The sequence below is a fragment of the Paralichthys olivaceus genome, chromosome 21 (assembly GCF_024713975.1).
Source record: "Paralichthys olivaceus isolate ysfri-2021 chromosome 21, ASM2471397v2, whole genome shotgun sequence".
Taxonomy (NCBI): Eukaryota; Metazoa; Chordata; class Actinopteri; order Pleuronectiformes; family Paralichthyidae; genus Paralichthys; species Paralichthys olivaceus.
This window is the reverse complement of record NC_091113.1, coordinates 13400495-13417431: the sequence shown is the minus strand read 5'-3', so window position 1 is coordinate 13417431 and position 16937 is coordinate 13400495. Positions and strand designations below refer to the sequence as shown.

The following is a 16937-nucleotide window of genomic DNA, read 5'->3' as shown; positions in this document are numbered from 1 at the left end:
CGAAACTTTACAATTTACACCATGTTTTCAAGCCTAAACGTCCTCTGATATCCACCTCTGGACTCGAGTTCACATTCGCATGCACTCAACAGAAACACAGCACAAACTGCACAAAAGCTCTCTCCCAAGGTTGAAGAATTGATCCCCAATTACTTCAATTGTATTGGATTTGACTGCAATGCTGTTTACCCCTGAAACTCCAGAGTTTTGTGTACACAAACACTTCACCCATCCTCCATCAGCATAGTGGTGAGGAGATAATGAGTGAATTTTCATTTTTTGGTGAACTATCCCTTTAAAGGATTACCACAAGACCTGGTAGAAAGATGTGGCTTAGCTTCTTCCGTAGCACTACTGGCCCCTAGTGGCCATGTGTATTAATGTAGCTTTACATCTGTAAATAATGCTTAGTATGATTTCACAATGTTGAAGCAACAATAACCAACACTTTAAGTTATTATAGACGGAGTTGAAGCTGTTCATCTAACTGCAGCTCTGTGGCACAGGAAACAGACTAGCAGGGGAACATACTGGAGCATTTAGTAGCAAAACTGATGGATGTTTCCCTCGGGAATTGGTGGAGACAAAAACACTAACATGGAGGAGGCAGGTTAAGCCATCAACCAGGGGGCAGTCAAGACACATTGGCTTCACTTTTGGGGAGCTGTCATGTCATCCATCTTTATATACAGTCTATGGTTGGGACAAGGCTTAGGACCCCTAATCCTACCCACTCCCCTGATATATGATTGTATACATTTTCTAAATTCTGTCACATGGGAATATAAACATCACATTCATCTATAAAGTGTAGTGGTAATCTATGAAACCTTGTTGGCTCAGTCACATTTCTCTCCGCCCTCTCATATTCTCATAGTGGGGGGCGTCTTGTCTCTCAGTTCTCGGTCCAGAATAGATCTGTCGCCAACTCATAGACCTGTCGTTAACGGCAGGACTGTGGTCACAGCACACTGACCCCCGTCTGCTGGTCACATTTCTCTGCTCCATCAGCTGCTGCTGCTGCTGCTGCTCCTCCGTACTACTCCTCGACTGTAGCTTGCTTCTGAGACACAGGACTTTATAAATGCGAGGTTAATCTACCGGCGCAGTCAAATGCCTGAACTGGAATGGATGAACTTGGTGAAATGTGGGTTTGGGGTGTATGAGAAGCGCTCTTTGCTGCTGTGCAGCCCCTGCTCAGTGAACTACTACGATTACTGCGAGCTGTCGACCAGCTGCGACTGTTGCAGTCAGTCAACAGGTAACAAACCGTAAGGAATTAGTCAATTTAGTAGGTTTTAGTAGGTTTAACCATGTGAAAAATCCTTATTTCTTGCATATTGTTTATTTCTGCTAACGATTTCCATTTTCCATCCTTAATAGATTTTACTCATAGAAGATCAACAATTTTACACTTTTCATTCGTTGAATCTCTCCTCAACCAATTCAAAGCAACTTTATGCAACTTTGTTCCCTTAAAACAGCAGCTTCAAATTTAGTTTCAAGGTTAACTAACTTGGAATATAGAGAATGTTTTCACCCTCATCCCCACTCCTCACCCTGAATGTCTGTTCTTGCTCCTTTTAACTTTGTGATAAATGTGGAACTGACTGAAGCCGTTTTCAGATCTGACCTACGGGTAAAATTCAGTTAACCTTCCACATTAATCAGGCGAGAGGTGGAGCTGCCGGGTGCAGCAGACAGAGGTGGGAAGCAACGTATTAGCACTGCTGTTAAGATCACGTGATCATGTTTACTGTACCCAGACACCGTGGTCAGCTCTTACCACCACAAACTCTCTTGACATCTTCGACGGTGTCTTCTTCGTGTATAACATCACTTTTTCACTCTGAGATATTTGTTTTCTTAGTTTTTTTGTGTCTGTCGCGTTTTAGAAGTGCCATCAACTGAAATGTTGAAATCAACTGTAGATCAGTTAAAAAGACTTAGACATCCTTAAAAAACAACTTTTATCACCAATGCTCGATGAGCAAACTTTAAAAAATATTTTTTTATTATTATTGGGGAATTTGTTACAGCTTCAGCTCTTCAGGTTTCAGGAATCCAGGGTTTGCAAGGAATATCCATGGTTGTGTTGTTTCTGTTGACTGACACAATTAATGTGGCTGCAGAGGGCGCTGTTGCTCAGTAAAAGTAAAATTCTGCTCAAGGTATGTTCCTGCAAAGGACAGGACAATTTCTCAGGGTGATGTTGATTAAAAAGAAATTATAACCTGGGATAGTTGAGGAGAGTAAATGTAAATTTTTAAATACAGACCACTGCAAAAACAGCTTGACGTTTAATCCATAATATGCATGTTCCCTCCATCTGTCCCCAGGGATATTTGGCCAGCGTCTAGAGGACACGGTGCAGTATGAGAAGAAGTTTGGCCCCCGACTGGCCCCTCTGCTGGTGGAGCAGTGTGTGGACTTCATCAGGGAGCGGGGTCTAGATGAGGAGGGTCTCTTCAGGATGCCAGGTCAGGCCAACCTGGTCAAAGATCTGCAAGAGGCCTTTGACTGCGGTGACAAGCCTCTGTTCGACAGGTAGACAGAAGGGAGTGTTGTGAGGGTGCTGCAATCATTGAACTCAACATCCAGGAGAGCATAATTTTCCTTTGCTCCCTTGCAGTAACACAGACATCCACACGGTGGCATCCTTGCTGAAGCTGTACCTGCGGGAGCTGCCTGAACCAGTCATTCCCTTCTCCAAATATGAAGACTTTCTAACCTGTGCACAGCTTTTGGCCAAAGATGAGGAGGAGGTATGTGCAAGTGTGTGTTTGTGTTTGTGTACTTGTACTTTCTGAGGAGTATTATGAGCATAGACCTTATGGAGTGAGGACATTTTTGGAAAGTAAGGACATTTAGGCCGGTCCCCAATTTTTCTTAAGGTCTGTTTGAGGGTCAAAAAGACAAAACTTTGACACTTAAAACCTTTTAGGGTCAAGGTTAGAATTCTGTTTGGGTTTGGGAACTGAACCCGTCTCCTCTGGAAGGACACAGGAGGTGCACTGTCCTTCTCCCAGCGTGCTCCCTCTCCTTAGTCAAGGTGCGCCAACCAGGTCTGTGGTCCACCCCTCATCTTCAAAAAAACTGAGCTTATAATATTTATTATGTGTGTTTTTTTATGTATCTGCTTTTTCTATTATTTATTCATAAAGCTTAAACATTTATTCATATTTTAAATGAATAAAATGAACTTAAATACAAATGAAATGAAATTAAGTAAAAAAAAATACATATTGTGTGCCTGGGGCCATCGTTTCAACCCGTAAATGGTCTGTATTTATATACAGCTTTTCTATTTATACAACAGTTTTTCCATTCACACACACAGTCATACATTGCATCTATGTGCAGCACTTTCTCAATCACACATCAATCACAAACTGTCGTCACGGCCGTCAGGGGAAACGTGGTGTTCAGTTCAGTGGCTCAAGGACACCTCTGTATGTGGAAAGGGTTGAGACAGGGATAAAAACTGCCAACTGTCTTTTCAGTGGACAACACGCTCTACTCCCTGAGCTGCCAAAGCATGGGTCTTCTTTGGAGCCTATAGCCACACACAGAGAAGAAAATGATTTGCCATGAGTCTTAACAGTGCAATGAGTGACATAGCTAATACAGAAGAAGTAAAAGATTACGTTTGTGTGCGTAATGTTGTGTGTGTGTGTGTAATGTTGTGTCTAAAACGGATATAACCTCTCTTTTATCAGGGGGTCCAGGAGCTTGGAAATCAAGTTAGCACTCTACCTCTACCTAACTTCAATCTCCTCAAGTACATATGCAAGTGAGTGCACTGATTCCGAGGGAGAACAACAGTAACTGACACATTGACACATGTTTATTTGATCCATTTTGGTTGTTTCCGGGATGATAATTAATACATAAGAATTCAGGAGCCAATGTTTACGGTTTTTAACTTCAGAATTTAACTCTTTATCCGTTTAGATTCCTTGATGAGGTCCAGTCCCACTGTACTGAGAACAAGATGAGTGTCCAAAACCTCGCCACAGTATTTGGACCAAATATCCTTCGACCCAAGATGGAGGACCCAGTCACCATCATGGAAGGTATGGACAATATAGTCACTGCAACCTACTGAAAAATCCCTGATTGCAATGCAGCTAGAAGTAATGACAATTATACATATTGAATACATAAATCTTTGATCGTTCTGCCTGTTCCATATCATCCAGGCACCTCTCTGGTCCAGCACCTGATGACAATCCTCATTAGGGAACACAACCGTTTGTACTCAGGGAGGGACCAGGAGGGACTCACCATACCTCAAATAGAACTCCCCATCCAGGGGCATCAGCTGCAACATCGTAGCCTGGGAGCCTGGATCTCTGAGGAGGACCTTCAGAGTTGCCCAGTCTCCAACCCCGACCAAGAGCTACACAGCAGTGCCTCGTCCCTGGACGCCAAACTGTGTGCGGCAGTCACACCCACCCAAAGCCCGAACCCAAACCCTGGACCAAAACTGGGGTCTTCGTCAGGGAAGGGCGAGACGGTGGTCAGCCCGAGCAAACAAGCCAAGACCATTCCTTCCTGGAAGTACTCATTCAAAAGCTCCTCAGCGCCGCGTTCTCAGCCACAAGCCAAGCAAAGCAGCGGCAGCGGCTCCGTGGCAGATACAACTAGTGTATCTTCTGGTGGGGGAGGAGGTGGTGGTGGTGGTGGAGGTAACTGGCTCATGAATGGTTTGTCATCCTTGAGGGGACACCGGCGCACATCCTCAGGCGAGCGGTCCGCCCGTGACCGCGACTCCACTGGCTCTTCGCAAAGATTGTCCACCTACGACAATGTCACCTCCTCCTCCAGCATGGGGAGCGTACCGAGCGTATCCAGCGCCCCATGGTCCACCTCCTCCTGCGAAATCTCTGTTCCAGACTCGGCGAGCGAGCCTTCAGCGAACCAAAACTGTGGAGAGAGTGAGGATAAGGGGGATTGGATGGAGAGCCAGCGGGAGATCGACAGAGGGAGGGATGGAGGGATGATAACGGACCCGAGCTCTGAGCAGGACAGTTGCGAGGCCATGGAGCTGTGCAGCAGCAGTGCGGCCTGCAGCGAGAATGGAAACACGGTTGCGGCAACTGGCGTGCCCTCCATTATCATGTCTGAGGATGGGGACGAGGTAAATTTAACCCTGAGCAGTCTGGTGGAAGGACTGAAGGACGAGCTGAGGAAACAGAAGACTTCCTACGAGGCAAGGATACAAAAGTAAGTCTCTGCGTTAGCATTTCCGAAACTTCTTCTTCTGAGGTTGTTGTGGTGCTCATTGTGTTTTCAATGGGAGTCAAATCATTTGTTCACTATCAAGTGTCCTTTGCAATTGTTAATACAGACAAAATGGAGTCTGCTGTCAAGTTCGTATTTAGTGGAATTGATACAGACAAATTCTTGTTACATTATGTACAATCATACAACAATACATGTTTTCTAACAGTAATGTAATAACATTACTGGGAAGTAAAGGTGAATTTCAATGACCTTTTTCTTCTCTCTGTCTTCTCCTCAGGCTAGAAGAGTCCAGCGCTGCTCTGTGTGCACAGATGGAGCGTTTGGAACAAGAGATGGAGCAGGAAAGGAAGAAGCAACGCATGCTGGAGATCAAACTGCGAAACTCAGAACGGGCAAGAGAGGATGCGGAGAACCGCAACCGGCTCCTGGAGAAGGAGATGGAGGATTTCTTTTCCACGCTGGGAGATCTGGCCCTGGGTGCGAGGACTAGCGACATTTGATACGTCAGGGCCACTCATCGGTCTCTCGGCCAAAACTGTGGCCGTCATCAGGGTTTATATTTTGGACGCTGAGTGTTTTTTTTTTTAACGCCTTCCTCAGAGCATCAGGGCGTTCCTTTAAAAGAAGAACACAGCAAGAGAATAATGGAACTGGCCATATTTGATTACAAACTCAGATGGAAGAGGACATTCTGAAGGAAGTAATATCAAACTGGGACTGACTGTGCAGTCCTTGTCAGCTGGTGCTCCTGTGATCACACTCCAGGGTAATGTATGTAAAGGTAAAGGCAGTATTTTAACAGCTTGGAATCATATGTGACTGGTGGAACTTCATGACATTCTCTGACCTGGAGAGCACTGACCTCTGAAACCACAACATGAAAAACCACTACAAGGCAACACTTCAAGCCGAAACTTTAAGATTGATTAAAATGCGTCTTAATCTGATACTTATCTTGAAATTAGATGTTTTTTATTTGGGCCATACTGAAGAAAAAAAATGATATTTTGAGGATTAAGAATGAATTAGTAATTTAGAGGCCTTTTTTCTAAATAAGTCACAACTTATTTAGAAAAAAGGCCTAATATTATGAGAATAATTTATTGAGGAAATAAGCATCAGGTTTAATTCATGAGCGCTACAACTTAATTCTTTAATTAGTGCAACCTTTTTCATGTAAAATTGCAATTTTGTTCTCGTAAAATGTCCTCCTTATTTACAACTTTATTCTTCTAATATAATGCCTTCATTCTAAAGATCTCAAGATGTTTAATTTCCCTTTAAGTGGCCCAAATACTCCATCACAGTTTTGGGATATGGTTTTATTCACATGTTCATTACCCTGAAGTGGTAGCTAACCACTGGCTGGGTTTGAAGATACAGAAGTAGGTTTATTTTAAAAGGTGCTGTGCGTTATACAGAGTAACAAACGGTTAACTGTTTCTGGACTTATAATTGGAATAAGCACCAGAAATGAAAGTTGAAAGGTTTACATTTATTGGGCTGATATCTCTAAAGCTATTAGCATGGCTAGAGGGTTTGTGTGATTTGAGTGAACTTTAACAACAGCTTTAGCAGAGGTTGTTTATCCTGCTGTCCTGTATTTGTGCTGCAAACACATGAGGCTGTTTTACTGTGGAGCAGGTTCAGAAATCCAGGTTTTCTAGGTTATTCTGTTTGGTCACTCAACCAATCTGAAGCAGTAGTAGGTGGAACCTCTAAAGTTGCCTCTTCAGTGCCTCTCGTCACCATCTACATGGTTTCCATGTCCCTTTGATGGCAAAGCCTCAGTCTTCGGTTGACTCCGAACCTCACAGATGTCAATATACCTTTAATGTGCAGAAAAACACAACAGGGATGATGAACACATTTTCCTTAAGAATGTTCAACTTAGCGCATGCTGCCTCAGTGTGGCCCAGTTGGTGAAGACCATTAACGGTGCACAGTCAATACCAAAGCTGGACCGCCTCAGCTGTTCGCTCACTAAAGATCAGAATGGCCTGCATGGAAGACATGTTGATTTTGGCACATGAAGCTGAACACTGCCCTCAAAAAAACAATGGAATTTCCTGGTTGTGCCTTCAGGAAAGTGTTTTGAAATAGGAAAACGGTAGTGTTGCTTGCTTGTCCAGAGATGTAGTGCATTTATTGGCCCATAGTACACACAGTGGCGGCATTGTTGTTTCTTTTTATATATATATATATGGCGACAAACTGCTGAAGATGAATACCTTGATCTCCCCAGAAGGTGCCAATTCTTGTGGAAGTGAATTGTGAATTGAATGGAAGTTTTGAATCGAGAATGTATACTTGTAGTGAATGTAACGTGTTGTCGATGAAACCAGCCCAATGAAAAAAGAAAAAGGAAACGATGGGGCAAACGGGGGGGGGGGGGGGGGGGGGGGGGGTGCATCCCATATTACATGTGATGTAATATGGGATGCATCAAACTGATCCACATGAGGTGGCTGTGATGTGCTTTCTAGATCTAGTTCATGGGATTAATTTGTATTTCCAAAATGAAGAGTTGCAGATATTGGTTTTTGGAGAATTGCATGTTGTTACTTTGCTGAAAATGTCTTTTAGCAACTTATCACCAATCAGAAGAATGTCCACAAGTGGTTAGTGACAATTGTTCCTTTAAAGGCGCCACAAACAGTATATATGATTATAAGTGAAAGTGTGCTTTCAGTTGGATAATGTGACTTATTCTTTTTTTTTTTTTTTTACATAAAGGAACACAAAGCTTGTTAATTGCTTAGGCTTACAAGGTATTTTTTCCGTTGAGGCCTATGTACGACCAACACTAGAGTCAACAGTATAAAGTCTAAAGCAGGTTCTTTGATTCCAACAGAGACAATAATTTTCCTCTTATGTATGTCTCACGATTGAAAGCGTTTTTTATTTCTCTGCTGGTCATCTATGGTGCTTATTTATTATGGCTTTCCACTATTGTAATGAATGGACATGTATGGGAATAAAGGTGAAAAAGATCATTTGTGAACTTGGCATATTTGATCTCTTCTAACAAACCAGTGTCTTTTCATGTCTGTCGTTATAGACAGACATGAAAAGACAAAAAGGGTGTATCTCGTGTTTACTCATGAAACTTTGTTTTGGTAATATTTAAAAGGCTGCAGGTTGATTTGATATTTTCGTAATTATGTATTAAGACAAATCAGTGAAAAGGGCTTTCCACAAAATCGTGAGATTATTTTTAAATCAAGCTTTTCCACCTAGTTACTTTGAAACTGGACAGATACATGTAATTAGATTGATAAACATTTCAAATTAAAGACTGGGATATTATTTTCCAAATCAATTTGCAGCCCGAAGAATAATCAATAATATAATTACTGTATACCGCATAAAAGTACTTGGTTTGTCCAAAACAGAATTTAACCGTAGTGCCTGAATATTTAGCAAAGATGATAACTTACGACCACAGATCAAAGTGTATTTCTTTTATTTGCAGTACATGTTTTTTTATTTTGTAATATTTTTTAAAGAGGTGGCATCATCAGATCCCAGTGCGTGTATTCTATTAGTGCACGTCTTCGTTGGCTGCGGTTTTTGGGACGCGCAGATCCAGGAATTCTACTTGCATGGCTGGATTCACTAGCAAACATTACAAACCAGCACCATACATTTAATGATTTCTTGTAGGTATTTACTCATCTTTTTTTTTTTGTGTTTACTAACATTATTGTCTTTACCACATCCCGAAAGTCTATCTGTCTGCCATGTTCTGACTCAAAGAACCCTCTGTCCCTAAATCAAACCCTGGTTTACAGATTTGTTTGGTGGGTAAGACTGATTACATAATATGACTATAAACAAGTCACAGAAATAAAAATTGATCTTATTCATAAAAAAGGAAAACATGGATTGACAGTACCAAACATTTTCTTTACCTTCAGGAGACAGCTAACAAAGGCTAGGCCCATCACATACTACTAGCACAGTTTGCTGAAGGTATTGCACATTTAGTTTAAAAACAAAAACAAAACAAAAAAAATACATAGAACAATTCTCTTACTTCTAGGTGAAGTATACATAATGTACAAAACTAGAAGTCTGTTGAAACCGACAAATAGTACACTTTCAAATAAATAAATAATGGAATCTGTTATTCACACGTCTTCGATAGCTAATTCTGCAGGCGACTAAATATATGCAAGAACTGGCAGAAATTCAGTGTGAGGTAGTTCATCAAAGCCGACTTAAATCAGAATGACATTGTTTGGAGAGATGCAGTAATCATATCAAAAAGCAACAACAACCTAAGAAGAGGAAGAAAATAAAACAAGCAAAACAACAGGCAAAAAAACGCTCAAATTAAAGCCCCTAGTGTTGGGCTACAAAATTAAGAGCACTTTAGACAACAAAGTGTTTTTATCTGATTGATTCTTTTTCACTAATTTGACAAATGTGCTAATATGACAAATGGATACGTCAATCCCTGCTATTGCTGCCTTTCTTACGGTTCTCTGTCCTAGGTTTTACTGCTCGTCTGTCAAAATTCCTGCGGCACATTTACAGTTGGACATTTTTTGCTGTTGAAATCTTGAATAAATGAGTGCAGACGGAATGAAGCATTGTGCTGTGCTAATGCTAACGAACGCTTGATGATTTGTTTCCATTCTGGTCACTGGAAAGAAAGAAGAACCGTTGCACCAGCTGTTTTTTTTAGTTGAGATTTATCCGAGTTATTACGTTTAATTTTAGGGAAGTAGAGAAGCATTGCAGAATTTAAAAGGGTTGCACCAGATATTCTAGCTCTCATGTAGTTTTTATTAAGTATTTACACACAGTATCTATAACGGTCGTGTAACCAACTTTTAAAGCTAACAATAGTTGGCTAATAATCAGATATTTACTGTTATGTAGCTGCAGTCACTGTTAAAATTAGCTTGTTAATATAGTAAGTATTAATTGGTGTAGCTACTATAACTGACAAAAATAAATGTTAAATGCTAGCATATTTATAATTATTAGCAAATAACATTATTATTACATTAATTGTTAGAATGAGTTAACCAATAAAAGTAATGAGAGTAAGTTAGAGATATTTTCCACTTTCTACAACATACAAATTCATTTTCAAATCTAAATACTTAATTGTCTGCCTTTAAGAAGAAGCCTCAAATCTTACAGCTTTGTAATATTAACACTGATTTCACTACAATGCAACAAAGTACTTTTGGCAGCTGTTTTATAGGTTCAACCCGATTTAGTAAATTACAAGGAATAACACAGACTTCTATTTGGTAATGGATTCCCAAATAGCTGGTGCAAGTCCAGTTGTACGTGAACGGTTACATCAGCTCTACAGCCGTCATTAAATACAAGTCAGTGAAGCTGAGCACAAAGCTACAGACAACCTACAGAGTTAGTTTAGTGGGTACATGTCCATGTCAGGGACCAAGACAGGTTCTAGACAGAGGTACTCTCTGTGTTACACGTTTAGATAATCATAGCGTACTGACGTTTAAGCCTCTTCTTTCAAAATCCATCACACATGCTTACAACCTGTGACAGATGCATCCATAATCTGCCTCTCGCAGAAAGGAAGTTTAGTTACGCAAACATTTTTAGCAGGCGAAACGGCTACGTAACGTCTCAATGGTGCACAGAGCAAAAATATTAAATATCGTCAAATCCTTTGATTTACTAATTTATGACCACAATGATCATGATCTTCAAAGGTCGACAACATAAATCTGTGTTTTAACTATTAACATCCAAAACCATCCACAAAATACTGACAATATAATAGAATTCTCTCATTTCATTTGCTGCAGTAGTTTAACTTCAAATCTGAACATTTCGGTTCATTTTTCTTTTTTTATTTTTACAATCATCACATTTAATTATTCATCAAAAAGGAGCCGAAAAAGTGTAATTAAAATTAATTTCAGTTGCTGTCACTGCAAAGAAATCGCTTTTTGTATTACTTTGATGAAAGACCTTGATAAAACTGCCCTTTCTTCTGAAATGACTCAAACACATGCTTAAGCATCTCGCCGCATACATCGCCACTTTCTTTACCCTGCAAGACACCAGTCTTCCTGCCCCAAGGGTCAAAAGCAAAACAAGTAGAAAAATATACAATACATTTGTGAGAACTACAACCCCATCATACATTATCGGTTTGATATGGACACTACTACTGTTATCCAATAAAAACCTACACGTAATGAATACACTTCCTCCCACGTACTCAGGAATGAATGACAAACAGGCACTTTTCCTTTCAAAACAAATCAAAAACACTTAAAAAGGGCACTATTATTGCATACAGTAAGAATAACGTTTCCTTTTACTCGGCTCGTTTGTGCTGCTGTTTCAACATGCAAAGATTTAGGTTCTTTAATTCACAATTGCAGGCAAGTCTGGTAAGCTAAGTGTTTGGCCAACTTTTAGACAAAAAAGATCACTTTTGATTTTTCAAACTCACAAAAGTACATTACTAATAACAGGATCTGGTGGTAGGAAGCAGACATCTTGTCACACCATCAGGCTGCATAATCGCAAATCTCTCCCAGACACTTAATACCAACATGTTCACACGCGTTCTCAATATCACAATTCCCTACTTGACTGAAGCACACTCTACTTAACACCGTCACCGATTTTAAAACCAACGCACAACGCTACGTCTCTCAAACAAACCTCCCGAAGCACGACAAAAAAAACATTCTAGTCCCTCGTGTCAAAGCAAACCAGAGGAGAACTTGAGGCAGCTCCGTGCATCCAGTTCTCCAAAGCAACACCACTACTTCACTTCCACTATGTCCCACTGCCTGTTGCAGACAAGAGAGGAGGTACTTTAAAGCACTTAAAAACGCAACACAGTCGTCAAAATGTTCCAAAGTATCTTGCTGGGCCTCACTGTTCCATTATCCATCCCATATCTCAAGTGTAGATTGTAAAATGAATCATATGCTGAAAGAATATCTCAAGATTTTCAAATTCTGACTAAACAGGAAGTGAGGAAGGAAAAAAATTTAAAAGATTTCATTAAGATGAAATTTACAATGTAGGCTGTAGTAGTGACTCACAAGAAAAAAATGTTTTACAAATAAATCCAAGTGACCTCGGTCATCTAAATAAATGCATATGCCATATGCATTTAAAACAATATCCATATAACGTGACATAAGGTAAGGGGAGTACTTAGACCATACTTTTGTCAATAAAATTATGTCTCAATGGCTCACTGCAAACTCATAGATAAAACTACATCTACCATAAAATCTGTACAAACTCTGTCTACATTTATATGGCAAGTTGTAAAAGCAAGTGAAAACAAATGACTTTCAACAGAAAAATAAATCACATTAAACAGATATTTCTTAAAACTCTCACTGTCGGTTAATACAAACCGGAACGTAGTGAAATCATAAAAATTCTCTTATCATCATCTTAGGTTTCTGAAAAATTAAGAAATGCCACAATAAATTACAGCTAGGACAAAAAAACCCTCCTAATTTAAAAATAAAGGACTATAACTCATTAAAAAAAAAAGAAAAATGATCTGTCCTTTCAGAAATATTTCTTTAACAGCTAGCTGGCTAATCACTACACTACTGAAGACGAGCACAGGGAGGAGGTGGGAGGACTCAGATGCAGGGGGCGGGGCCTAAAGCCTGCGTCAGGCTGAACGGTCAGAGGTGACCAGGGGGCGTGGCCCAGCCTGGGACCAGGAGGAGGTGTAGACGATAGTCATCTGCAGCAGCCCAGGGGGCCGGTGGCCATAGCAGCAGCAGTGGCGGTGCGGGCCGTCTCCAGGCTGCCGTCAGCATCGGTCAGGGTCAGGTGGGTGGACATGGAGGGGGGAAGGATGCCTACGAGGAGGAAGGGTGGTGCTGGGGGGGGCTGCTGCTCACTGTTGCACCTGTGCTGTGAGAAACAAGAGAGGGCCTTGGTAGTCAGCCATCGACTGTTGGCTAACAAAGTCATGCTAGAGGGAGGGAGCTCTTTCAGAATGTCAAAGAAATGTTTCCAACATGGTGGCATCCATAACTCAAAGAACTGAAGCTCAGGAGGGGAACAAAGGGAGGACCTACCCAGAATTAGCACTGTGCTCTATGAGTCTACGCTGTCATCCATTGTCCTTCTGTGAGATGGTTAAAGCTCATTTGAACATGCAGTCTCACACAACAATCAAATCCACTAACCTATGGACGCTGGCTGTCCCCTGATGATGCCATTCTTTGTCCTTTCCTCCCAGTCCAGCACCTCTTTGTATATCAACTCTGCAGCAAACAAAGAGCAATGATTCAGTGACGAGGTGAGAAAAACACAGGGATAAGTGCTGTAAAATCGAGGTGTCAAAATCTTGAGCTGTAAGAGAAGGAGTATAATAGTAGAAATGATGATGTGGAATAATATATTTCACATGACGTTCTCTAAAAAAGTGATGTAGTGAGAGAAAACTGTTTCTAATTTTAAAAAAAACATTTTCCTAAATTTAAGCACATTTATTTTTAAGTAGCTGACAATAAATATCGTTAGAATATGATTGCACCATTTCGTTTTTTGGGGGATTTTTCAATTCAAACTGAATTGTGCAATTTTGACTTTCATAAGGAAAATATTTTACAGTTTAATCTGGAGCGAAACATGGGGCGATGTGTTCTCCAGGAGTGTGTGGTAACACCAACACGTCACACTTCAGGTGTGAAGCCCCTGCAGTCATTATCGCTCCGTCACCACAGGAAGGAGCAGCTACGTGAAGGAAGCATCACACCCTCTTTCTCTTTTCTTTACTCATGTTTTACCATCATTTTGCCAATTTTCTTCCAGGTTAAATTCATCACAGATGGATTATTTCTTGATATAAGAATACTACAGATTAATATTTTACAGCATTATCTTACTACAGTGTCAATTCTATTGTATTTGGATGCAGACATAATAAAATGTACATGTTTTACAAGTGAGAAGAGAAAACCAAGAGGAGAGTTACAGTGGATCAGGATTTATGAATTCAGACTGACTGCAGAGGAACATTCACCTCAGTTTGAGAAAGATTAAAAGTCCTACAGGCTACAAAAGCATAAAGATAGAAAGACCTTATGCAACACACTGCAAAAAGCTAAGCACTTATGACAGCTGATCAGAGAGGACAGGAGAAGAGAGGAAAAGAGAGGAGAAGAGAGGATGGAGGGGATCTTTAATACCTTTCCACTCCTCCACTGTGTGCTCTCGTTCATCCAGCTGCTTGTCTGTGATCGCTGGTGGTGGCTGTAAACAAACAAACACGCAGACATGTTTTCTTTATTTCTGTCCTCTTACCAGGTTTTCTCTCCAAAACAAACATTTAGTGTTTTCCATGTATAACCTTGACTGTTTTACTCTTTCTTTACATCTTCTACACAAAACCCCTTGCACCCTGCAACAATAAAATAATCAAGACAAACACTATGTGCCCCTTCCTTTTTTATTACCTTTGCTTTTTTTGTTTCCCTTCCCTTTTTTCTTTGGTGTTGTTAAGTTTAGTTTCCCCTCTTGTTTTGTTCTGTGTCTTTTTGTGTTCATCACCAAACTGTATTGCACTACAAGTAATTCAAAATAGTAAGGGAGTGAATTTTCTAATATATTCAAGACATTTATAGAGATGTTTCAATTTTAGACTTTATAAGACCCCACACTAAGTCTGTTTTACTAGGGCTGCAACTAACTCATCGGCTCTTTATCTTCCCAATAAATTAATTATTTGTTTTGCCTGTAAAAGATAAAAAAAACTTGATATAATATTGCTTGATATAATATCACACATTCTAATACAGTGTTGGAGCTGAAGACTGTGAAACTAGAGCTTTAAAACTCATCTGCTGCAGCTCCCAGCTCAAACTGAAAACCTACACACTCATCTAATGATGATAGATAGAAAACTGCTGTATCAAACCCCCCTCGCATTAAATCCATCTAATGCTCCAAAAATCATTTCCAGCACCAAACTTCTAACTTTAAATTTATATACTTGGAAGAGGAAGTTGGAACAAACTTCCTCAAAGCCAGCTGAGAGATGAAGTAAACCATGGTCCCCCACAGTCAAACTTATATTTGATGTATTTGTGCAGTGCCAGAGCTCAAATCTGTGCGCAGCTCTTCAAGGATGAACTCTCAGTTCTGACGAATCCTTTCGTACTGACGGCAACAATTCACTTCATCTCCCTGTCATCGTGATCACAGGCAGAATCAATTTGCACTGGCTGAGTCATTGTGTTTCCAAGCAGAGCAGAAGGGATTGTCACCAAACATGAAGTCTGTACATTTCCAGACTTTCTGAGGACATCCCAGCACAAAGCAGAGAGCTTTTTCAGAAGCAGAAGAGTTTTACAATTTATAGCATTCGGAGCTAAAATGGAGCTTTTAGCTTTGACAAATGGGCTTTCATCATATCTTATCAACAACGCTTTACTTCCTTCTTCATCTACTGACAATGAGGGGTCATTGGATCGGAAAAGAAATTGTTGATCAATTATTAATATGTGCAATTTAATGACTAATTAATAAGATGTTATTACTTGCTAGAAAAATATCTTCATCAGTTTATATATATATATATATATATATATATACACACACACACACACATGTATGTATGTATGTGTCGGGACAAATAAACGAATCCCACAGCCTGTTGTATTAGTTGATACGTTTGACATGTCTCATATGTCTGAGTTTGTTTAACTGGCGTGAGCCGATGTTAAGGAGAAAAAAAAGAAAAGCAAAGAACATTTAGTTCATTCGTCTGTGAAATTCCTGTGTGTTAATATTATCATCTGCAGGGAGTCGAGAGGAAGATAGAGAATTTAAGGACAATCTGGGGTCTGGAGACCGAGCACAGCTTGATAGAAATATGGCAGGAACACCAGTGTCTGTTCGACATGTCCAGTTCTCAGTCTCAGGGGTTCGAAAATGTTCCTGTTTGTTTACAAAACCCAATTCTTTTTGTGGTTGTTGATTGTCATCGACATCATGAGCAAGTCATTTTGGCTACGATGGAGGGATTCAAAGTAATATTTTGATTAAATGTGAAGAATCTTTATCTAAATCTTAATGAAACCCACATAAATGGTTTTATTTTTTTTGAAAAGATGGTTGTTTACTCTGATAGGACTGATCTGGAAAAAGTAGTACTCACTGCCTCCACTTCAGTCGGATCGTACCACACGTTGATGTACGGGTGCTGGAGAGCCTCGTCCACTGAGATCCGTTTTGATGCATCGATTACCAGCATCTTGGATAATAGATCTCTGGCTTGGCTCGCTGAAAAGACAAATGAGGCAAAAAATAATAAAAATAAAGGTAACAAATCAACAAATCCAATATTCACTCTGCAATTTGTTCCAGCTGGGAGAATGTGGCTTCATAAATGTGACACATTTCCTGTTGAAACAGGATGTCGGAGCAGGGAACTGTTCAGAGCAACTGACTCAGACATTTGCGTTCTCACACGCAGCCCCTCTGAAAATGTCCAGATTTAAGTATAAGAGGTTCATAACTCCAGACTGCCTCTACAAGTCTCATCTTTTCAGCATGAAAAATCCAGTCGAAAGTATAAAGGGAGGTTTTGGTTTGTCAAGAACATCCACCTGAGTTCTCTTCTTGTAAAAGAGTTTTTTTGGATAGTTTCCTAAATCTAGTCGAGTGTTAAAAAAGAGGATGTTCCA

The 16937-nt window shown here is 40.2% G+C and overlaps 2 protein-coding genes across 9 annotated transcripts in view; one reads left to right on the top strand and one right to left on the bottom strand.

Moving 5' to 3' along the window:
- Positions 1 to 8254, top strand: part of arhgap22b (Rho GTPase activating protein 22b) — a 32859-nt gene extending 24605 nt beyond the window's left edge. For 4 of the 5 annotated variants that reach the window (XM_020083066.2, XM_020083065.2, XM_069517196.1 and 1 more), the window contains 6 exons: positions 2340 to 2547; positions 2633 to 2765; positions 3720 to 3793; positions 3955 to 4076; positions 4203 to 5229; positions 5528 to 8254. In XM_020083066.2, coding sequence (XP_019938625.2) covers positions 2340 to 2547; positions 2633 to 2765; positions 3720 to 3793; positions 3955 to 4076; positions 4203 to 5229; positions 5528 to 5750 — 1787 coding nt within the window. In that variant the 3' untranslated portion in view covers positions 5751 to 8254. Of the gene's footprint in view, positions 1 to 973; positions 1262 to 2339; positions 2548 to 2632; positions 2766 to 3719; positions 3794 to 3954; positions 4077 to 4202; positions 5230 to 5527 lie in introns of those variants that run through there. The other variant, XM_069517195.1, reaches the window with a different exon arrangement.
- The window catches only part of mapk8b (mitogen-activated protein kinase 8b), a 33341-nt gene continuing 18869 nt past the window's right edge, over positions 2466 to 16937 (bottom strand). The window contains exons 9-12 of one of the 4 annotated variants that reach the window (XM_020083071.2): positions 16409 to 16533; positions 14439 to 14502; positions 13434 to 13511; positions 2466 to 2536 (exon numbers count right to left, since the gene is read on the bottom strand). In XM_020083071.2, coding sequence (XP_019938630.1) covers positions 2496 to 2536; positions 13434 to 13511; positions 14439 to 14502; positions 16409 to 16533 — 308 coding nt within the window. In that variant the 3' untranslated portion in view covers positions 2466 to 2495. Of the gene's footprint in view, positions 2537 to 8699; positions 13156 to 13433; positions 13512 to 14438; positions 14503 to 16408; positions 16534 to 16937 lie in introns of those variants that run through there. The other 3 variants (XM_020083072.2, XM_020083069.2, XM_020083070.2) reach the window with 3 other exon arrangements.